At 33.9% G+C, this 9,751-nt stretch overlaps 1 protein-coding gene across 4 annotated transcripts in view; it reads right to left on the bottom strand.

Annotated features, from left to right (window-relative positions):
* Positions 1–375: 375 nt before the first annotated feature.
* The window catches only part of Vcan (versican), a 103,531-nt gene continuing 94,155 nt past the window's right edge, over positions 376–9,751 (bottom strand). For all 4 annotated transcript variants that reach the window (XM_048800243.1, XM_015497869.2, XM_015497867.2 and 1 more), the window contains 3 exons: positions 7,566–7,710; positions 2,680–2,862; positions 376–2,537 (listed from right to left, as the gene is read on the bottom strand). In XM_048800243.1, coding sequence (XP_048656200.1) covers positions 2,410–2,537; positions 2,680–2,862; positions 7,566–7,710 — 456 coding nt within the window. In that variant the 3' untranslated portion in view covers positions 376–2,409. The remainder of the gene's footprint in view (positions 2,538–2,679; positions 2,863–7,565; positions 7,711–9,751) is intronic.

The following is a 9,751-nucleotide window of genomic DNA, read 5'->3' as shown; positions in this document are numbered from 1 at the left end:
ATGTACTTTTAGACACATAATTTGATATAACTCTGCTAGATCCCTCATCAAACAGTAACAGCATTCCTTTTATCTACCTTTTGTGAGATAATGTATGCAAAACACCTGGCCTGGTTCATAGGAAGCAGTCTCTAATGTGAGCTTTACTTTTCCTATTGCATATTTCTTTCGTGTTTGAGATTAAAGCATAGTATGTATGCAAAAACACTACCAGAATTACTGAATTTTTGCAAGTACACATATAATCATCATTTTATAGACATAAATCATTTCATCCAAGTCAGAAGCTGCTTCTCTATGATGGAACCATAATATAAAAATGTTGGTGCACATCGGGATTTAAAGTTATAAATAACCAGACAAGTCACAGTATAGTAAAAGAAGGATTTTAGGTTTCTTTGGTGAAACAAAAGCAGATATAAAAAGTTACAAAGATTTTAGATTTTCATTCACAAAAAAAGTCATTCACATTTTACACTATACACGTTATAATATAAATACAAGAAAGTATTATGTGCATTGTAATGAAAAAAGAAAAAACAAAAACCTAGTAGGTCAACACCATGTTTTTCTGTGCTCTAGAACATCTAAGGGTGGGTTACATTTAATGCAGGAACCAAGGGAACTTGCTTAAAGACACCTTGTATGATTGTGAGCTATAGTCATTCTTTCTAAGCCAAAGAGTTTTGATGAAAAACAATCAATGTTGGGTTAACTCCCATCTGCTCTTTTTCTAAGTTTTCTTTCCCTTTTTAAAAAATTTAAATTAAATTTTTTATACTGATACATAAAAACATTAAAGGGTTACATACTTATGGGATACCATGTGATCATTCAATTCCTGTATACATTGTGTAATATTTAAATCAGGTTACACATGTCTATCTCCTCAGACAGGTGTCATTCCTATTTCCATTTTATTTGTTGTCTACCCTTCTTAATGTTGCTGTAACTGAAATTAGGAAAAGAGTTGTAAACGCCTTCTTCCCATTACAGTTTTTCTTCACACATTAAATTAAGTGGATAAGGATTCAAAGTCATCTTCAGCAGTCACTTTATTCAAATAGGAAGGAGAAAATGGAGTGGGAAGAGATAGGAGAAATTTCCACATATACACTCCACCTGATGGGAAGAAATGCCCACACTATCTCTACAAATACACTCAGGACATGGGCAAACACCACTTGCTGAAAGCCATACACTTTTCCACTCTTTTCATAGTAAACACTTGATGCATTCTATCCATCACATAATTTAATCAGGGACAAAGTACCTCTATTATATGTTCCAAACTGTGTGAGCAAAGTATAAAGGCTAACACTGAAAAGTAACTAGCATACTACACCAATTTTCAGGTCTTGGGGAAAATAACATCGAATAAATTAAATCAGTATGGCTTACTTCATTTATTTATGTATGCTTCACAGCTGCAGCATTCATACATGAACATTCAAAACTTTATAAAAGATTAAAATGGTTATATATACAAAATTTCTTTCTTTTTTTCTGCATGTGTGTGGTTTTAACAATCCCCCACCCTCCAGAGCCCTCAGACTCTATCCATGTGAAATGCCTTGAATCTGTAACCTTACTAGAGTTAGTGTTATGAAAGCCATTAAAAAGTAGACCTGGTTGAGTTAATAATTAGCACTTTGACCCCTAAAAAAAAATGCTCCTGGTCATAGAAAAGTCCTCTGTTCAGGCCTTTCTTGTGAGTGAAGAAAAAGGAATGCAGCAAAGAAGAGGTCCACAGTGGAGTCCTTAGTTCCATCAGGATCCCGTTAGCCAGGTTTTAGCATCACTCGGAGGCAAACCACACCTCTGACTGAGATGGATGCAGTGCGGTCCAAGGTTTTGTTTGCTAGTTGCCCAGGAAAAGCTATCCTCAGTCTTGCTGTCAGTCAGAGAGCAAGTGAAACCATTTCCAGCCTAAACAAACTACATATAAGCAGCCAAACCAATGATTAAAGACCTGTAAAGTCTCCATAATCATCATTAAATATGCCAGAACTCAGTGTGATTTTTCGTTTTATTTTATATACAGGATTAAAATCAACATTAAATCATCTTATTTACATGGCCACTGGTGCTAAAATTGAGTGTTTTAAATAGTACAGTAGGCTGGTGGACGTGATGAAATGGTCTGCACCGAGACAAATAGAAAACTAAAGAAATCGGATAGGCTGGAAACGCTCACTTTCTGCCCTCATTTACTTTCATTGTGTTTGCTTTCTTTTTAAATGCCAATACTTTCACTTAAAATGTTTTGGGAGCACAGCAACCCCAAATGACTGGAATGTGGCCCAAAAATCCAAACCAACTGATAATACTTCTCGAGGTGATAGGAAAGGCACAGGAAGTTAGGACTTTGGCTGAAATGATGAAAACACATATTCGCCATTTTAGGGATCAGCGCCTGGACTCCTGCCACCTCCGGCTCCAACGATGATCATGTTTTGATGTATTTACTGAATTGTCCTTTGCTGATGAGGAATTTTTAAAATATTTCTTAGAATAAGTCCTTTGGTATGCAGATGCTACATGGAAGAAAAGAAAGAAAGAAAGAAAACACAACAATATTACTTGCTCCATACCCTAAACTATCCATACCATGCCGAAAAATGAGGGTCTAGAAGTGGTTATAGCACGGTTGTCCATTCTTTCTAAAGGACCACTTACGGTTCATGCAGGTAATTTTAGGCATAGCCCATTTTCCATTTCCTAGGCATCGGATGGTTGGAAGGTGGCGTTGAATGAAACCATCTTTGCAGTGATATCTAATCAAGGAGTTGATTTCATAACGAGGTTTCATCTTTCCAAAAGTCTTGGCATTTTCTACAACAGGGGGCTGGCCGCAAGCAACTAAGGAAAAGTAAATTTGGTTATTTCCAAATAATCTAAGTATTTCAATGAGTGTGGATCTCACACTCACTCTCTCTTTCTTTTCCTCTTTCTTTTCCTCTTTCTTTTATAGCACCAAACCAGACACCTTCATAAAAGGCAATCATCTAGAGTCAAAATTAAAAATTGTTCAAGACAAAAATTAATTTGAGTCTCTGGGCCTAGTTTGAATCTCAGATTAAGTTAACTTGAATCACATTTTATTAAAGAACCATAAAACCAAGTAATCATACATTCATTTGGCATGGCCACTTTTCTGAAAAATTCCAAATTACAAAGTACCTGACCTCATCACCCTCCCACAATTTTTATTTATTAGCCACCCTTGCTTGGGACAAGAGTGACTTCATAAAAATTAGCTACTTATTATCACTTCCTGAGAAAATGTACAATGTATAATAACATTATAGTTTTAAAATGGGGAATACACTCCACTTATGTTTGTTTGCTCTTTTCTATTCTGTTTTGAAACAGGTTGAAATTATGAGTAGTAATCATGCCTCAGTTTTATAATTACAAATATAATTTTAAACTCTCGAGAAGAGTCAATAAGGGCAAAGCTAGAAATACTTATTTATCATTTTAAATTAAAATGAAAAATTCTAATCATCAAAAAAACTTTGCCATAAATAGAAATAATTTTAAAAGTAGAAATAAAAATTCCTATTTCAAAATTCAAGAAATGGAAAAATGATCTAATCAAATTTGTATTAACCTATATATCTATTCCATATTAGCATATTTATTTAAATGATACTTTTAAAATTGCTACAAATTTATTGTTTAGCTGCATTATTTCTTTAATAGAAATGTAACAACTTAACTGGCATTTCTTATCCATAGTTGAGGAATTCTGACACCACAGATCCATAAGAATATTTCACTTGTCTTAGGAATAATGCAAATCTTCAGTGAGAGTATGGCTACCAAGAACCTTATTACCTTATATTAAAAGTTTATAATTTTTAGACTTATTTGCATATTCAGAAGGCTGTCTAAATTTGCAATGACAAATTTAGGTTTGAAGTAAATGTTTAGTTTCTCTAATTTAGTTTTGCTTGATTCCAATCTGGATACCTGTGTACTGCTTCTGTTGTAATGTGAAAAGCTCATATAAGCTCATATAGCAAGCATCAGAGAGAATGAGATCCAAGTGGTCCAAGATTAAAATGATCAATTAGATCATTCATTATTGATTCTGTGCTATACTGGTGAATTAGAAGTTTTTTTTATTATTGGAAGAAGAGAATTGAATGATTTCTTCTAAAACTATTACTATGTGAACACTATTAAAAAAGCTAAAATAATTCGGCAAGTATGATATTGGCAAGGACAGGAATATAGACTAGAAATAGATCCACACACAGATGTCTTGATATTTTATAGAAACAACAGTGTAGAGAAGGGGAAAGGGTAGTTTTAAAACTTGGACAGTTGGTATTCATATGGAAAAATATATTTAGTCCCTTACCTCAGAGAATATATGAAAAAATCAATTCCAGGTGGTTTAAGTATATAAATATAAAATACAAAACTATAAAATATTTCAAAAATAATATTAGAATAGCTTTATGACTATAGGGTAGGTATAGATTCTTTTAGACATAAAAAGCTTTAAACCATAAAGGAATATTTGACAATTAAGAATTCTGTCCATCAAAAAATGCCCTAAGGGACAGTTACAGTGGCATATACCCATAATCCCAGCAATTCTGGAGGCTGAGGCAGGAGGATCACAAGTTCAAGGCCAACCTCAGCAATTTAGCAAGTTCCTAAGCAACTTAAGGAGACCCTTTCTCAAAATAAAAAATAACAAGGCTGGGGATGTAATTCAGTGGTAGAGCATCCCTGGGTTCAATCCCTACTTCCAAAAAAAGAAAAGAAGCCATAAAATAAGGTCAAAGACAATTTACAAACTGGGAGAAGTTTGTAGCATATATAATTGTCAGGTATTAGTAATAAGACTATAAAAATAACAACAAATCAATATATAGAAGATCAGCAAAAATATCAAAAATAAGCAAAAGACACAAACAGAAACTTTACCAAATAAGAGCGATATATAACCTACAAGTATTTGAAAAGATATCCAGGGAGAAGTTTTGAAGAAGTGTTAAATTAAATCACAGAGGTATTATTTTATACCCACCATATTGGCAAAAATTTCCAAGTCCAATAATACCAAATGTTGGCGAAGATATGGAGTGACAGGACCTCTTACACAGAGCTGCTGGGAGTGTGAATTGGCACAACTCCTTTGGTAAATAATTTGGCATTTTCTAGTAAATTTGATGACAACATGTATCCTATGAGTCAGCAACTTCACTTCTGGAAATATACCTGATGGAAACTTCACAAAAGCCTACCAAGAACAAGTTTACAGATGTTCATAGAAACATTGCTATGATGTTACCATAAACACCGACTATAACCCAAATGTCCACTGACGGGAGAACTAACGAATAAAATACAAGGACATAATGAAATGGTCCACAGCAGCACAAACAAAGGAAATATCAGTTACATGCATCAACATAGATAAGCTTCACAAACACAATGCTGCACAATGAGAAAGGCAAAGTAGAGAAAATATACAGTATGATTTTGCTTATATAAAGTTCAAACATTGACAAAACTAAACAATTTGTCATTTAGGGATACAAGCATATACCAGGGAATTGATTCACTGTCTCTGGAGGGGGGAATTGGAGAGTAAATGAATGGAATTAGAAGGACACCAAAGGTGTTTGCATGGTGTGCATGAAGCATTCTTCTTTGAAAAAAAAAATGTCTTTCTTACATATTATAACCCTCTTTACACATATTTAATAATTAATTAAAATTATAATTACTTAGGTCGACTTAGACTTAAAGGCATTTAAAGTACCTGAAAGGAGAAAAGACTGTTTTACAGAAGTCTATAAACATTTATAAAACTCCTCCGGGCATTGATTAGAAAAAATCACAATTATATGTAAATAAAAATCAGACAGTGGGGAGATAAAATAATAAGTGTTTCTTCCTTCAATAAAGTAGAGCCATCACTTTATCATTCCCATTGGAAAATGTAAAGAGTAAAAACATCATTTTGTGTGTGTGCCTTTTTTGGCTGGAGGGCAGGAGTTCTCCGGCCATTTCTGCCATCTCCCTCAACACTCTTCCCCTTCCCAGAAACATTTGTCAATGAGACATTTTTGGCTGCCACTATACAGAGGAGATGTGAAGTGTAGAGGGTGCCTCTGGCATTCAGAATATGGAAGGCAGGAATGATGTTAACCATTTTCCAACGTACCGCACAGCCTCCCACCATTAAGAACGATCTGGCTCAAATTCAGATGAACTGCTGTTGAGAAGCCCTGCTATAGGAAATACAAGGATGTTTAGGCCATAAATAGAAAGCATGACTCCAGGGACTACTGGAAGACCTAAGAAGGCAAACATGACATATGGATAGAGACAAATTGTTTAGTAGAAACTTCTTACACAGGAAAAAATAAAACAGCAGATCCTTGATTTGCTGTTTGTACAAGTTCCACCACAGAAGTGCTGGAGTAGGAGGCAGGTCAGAAAAGCTTCTTAAGGAGCCAGGGTATTGAGACTGAGCAGCAGAACAGCCACTGTTAAAGCCAAGTGTCTTTCTTCTCTTCTACTAGAGTCTAGTATTAGTGTTTTTAAGTCTTGCCTAAAATATTTATACAATGTGTATTTTCAGTTTTATTGTTTTTACATTTGAAGATGAATCAAATGGGTTTCATATTTTGCATTTGAACCATCTACTCTTACCAGAGGTTAGTTAGCCTCTGGACCAGACAGTCATATTTTAATACTATCACCAAAAAAAATGGTATTTAAAATTTTTATGAAATTTCAATTTGTTTAGAGAAGAGGACTATATAGCATGCTTTAGAAATTCAAACATATCAGCCAGTAATAAACACATGTTTACAAATTAGCTTTCTTGATAATTTTTTTTTTCTGTTTAATGTTAACCAAGCAATTCTCAGTATGGATCTTTCATTATAAATATCTTTATTTTGTCTCATCTTCAAAGTATTTAATTAAAGAGGCAGAGATAGAATTCTTTTTTGTTTCATGGTTTATAAGCATAAGATAAATATTCTAAGGGAACGATTTAAAAACTATAATGCCTACAGAGATCAAGCAATTAGAAAAATAAGGAAAAGACTGAATGAAGACTGCAATGAGCTGGAGACCAAGCTCTTACCAAGGGAGGGTGGTGGCTCTCAGCGCCCTCTACCTCCCTCTACTGACAAACTTGAACATGGGATATTAATACCACATCTTATTTTATGAGTGCCAAAAATCCAGAATATTTTATAATATTTTCAAATTTTTAACTCTTGACCACTTTTAAAAAATATTTTCTCTTCGTCAAAATAACGAGATCTTAAGTCCTTGGGCTAGCAGGTGTTCTTCTTAAAGATACTACCTGGAATTTTTTCTATATAAATCCACACTGGTATGTTAAGCAAGTGAAATCTGAGGTGAGGACAGTACTGAAAACAAACTTTAACTTTTTTGAAAGAGTTCACTAACTCTTCTAGAGCAATAAGAAGTGACAACACATATCCAGTTTGTATTCTTCCTGATTTCCATTGATCACTGAAGTGCAGATTATAGAATATTAACAGGGTAATTGTTACCTGTTCCTTTCTTGCAGGTATAAGTGAGATGGTAATTGCAGGGAACATCATTCCATTGACCATTCTCATGCCAAATGATCACAACACAGTCTTCCCCAGCAGAAAAGAAGCTATCTGGCTGGTTGGGTCTCCAATTTTCATATTGCTGTAAAAAAATTGAAAAAAGAAGGATAACTATTTGATGGTCAAAGTGATAATCAATCTAAACTGATGGACTCAACAATTTTTGTGGAACCACATAGCTGAAATAATTTCCATGATGAAGACTTTCAAACTCAGAATAGAGAATATATGTGTCTCATGGTGTTTGTTTAACAAATATTTATTTTTTGGCAATGAGATATCTTTGAGGAATTTTGGTCAAGATATCCTAGATTTCTAAGTACATAATCTGCTGTCAATTTAAGAAATTGTATTGTATTATTATCATTGAACTCCTACTGGTACCTAACAGCATCATGGTTATTTTTATGTCCTTTAAAATGCATAAAACGTCAGACCCATTTTACTTTTTATTTTCCAAAGTACTTTATTTGGCTATTTTCTGTGTTTTCCCTACCAAATATTTCCTTATTATCTTTAATACTTAGGACATTAGAATCCTCCCCCCAAAGCATTTATTTATCTAGCTATAAACTCAAATGTAATTACTATACTACAAAAAGACTATAATTTTTCTTCTCAGAAAAGAAGTGGTTTTAAAACTTTTACATATGATAAACACCTAGATTTTCCATAAAATAATTTGTGAAAAGACAAAAATTTGAAAACCTCTACATCTCTTTCGATCACTTTGCTTAGCTTTAAAGACCTCCTCAATCAAGCCAAAATTAAGATAGGAGACTGGAGATTCCAGCCATGAGAAGAAAAAGAGAGAGGGAGAGAGAGAGAGAGAGAGAGAGTCTTTGAAGAGTAATAAAATTGCAGAGAATGAAGGGAAGCTTAATGAAGTTGCTTTTTTGCCAAAACACAGATGGAGGGCGTTTTCATTTCTCTGGGGAAAACCTAATCCTGAAAGAGATTAATTTAAATCCTAGTCTAGTAATATGAATGGTACCATCGAGTTCTCCCCCAGATGGCCCTGGGAAGGATGCTCAGAGGACCACGCTCAGCAAAGCACTCTGACTGGCAGGTTTCCCTGCAACCAGGAACTGACCTTGGCTCTGAACTGGGTTTCTAATTATTTCTATATTTTTCTTTGCTTACTTCCTTTCCCTTGTCATCCCTCACACTCTACATACCAAGCCTCTTTTTTTTTTAATTTGAAACTTCACTTTCATAGATAAGCAAATAAACAGAGGTATAAATGTCATGTTCTGCTTGTTGCTTGTTGTTTTTAACAGATGAATTAAAGCAGGATAAATTTTTTTAAAAAACCAAAAGAGTAAGAATTCATTAAATGAATTAAAACATATATTTAAGACTTTCCATGATCAAAAATTCCAGAGTTTTCCAAATATTTAATTTGAATTTCACAGCCCAATAGTTTCTAACTTACTTTCTAATTTGACCTCTTAAACGAAACCAGTAAATGTCTTCAAAGGTGGAAAACTTCCAACCTCCTACTTTCAAAGGTGGAATTTTCCAACCACCCAATATTATGTGTAAAACATTCTTTGAACCCACCCACATTGCCCATCTCCCTTTTCTTCTTCCTAACCTTTACTATTTATTGAATTTCCTCTAGTAAAATGTATGATCACTGTGGAAAGGATTTGGTTTCTTTTGTTTACTACTGTATCCTCAGTGCCACAGGAACTACATCAGGCACTAACTGATGATATTTAATAAGCAGCTTGATATTTAGAAATAACAAACCATAAAGGACATTACTTACACCTACTCTAATCAAAGATATTGCTTGCTGCTAGCAAATTACAGGTGAGAAAAAGCAGCATAGGTTAAGCCTTTCTGCAAAATAGTTGGTGACATGTATCAACAGACTTAAAATTTTCCTGTCCTTGGACCTTGTAATTCTACTTCTAAGATTTTATCTAAAAAATAATCAGAGGCATGAAGAACAACAAATTATGCTATAGCCAGATAAAAAGAATACTATATAGCCATTAAATATTTTGTATTTAAAGAAAATTTAAGGAAATAAGAAAGAGTAAAAGTAGTATTAAATGAAGATATGTAATGATACAGATTTTACATACTCTCAGACCTCTCCCCCCCCCCCCCCC

Source organism: Marmota marmota, unplaced genomic scaffold (assembly GCF_001458135.2).
Source record: "Marmota marmota marmota unplaced genomic scaffold, marMar, whole genome shotgun sequence".
NCBI classification, from domain to species: Eukaryota; Metazoa; Chordata; class Mammalia; order Rodentia; family Sciuridae; genus Marmota; species Marmota marmota.
Note: the sequence above shows the minus strand (reverse complement) of the source record. Positions and strands in the feature narration are given on the sequence as shown.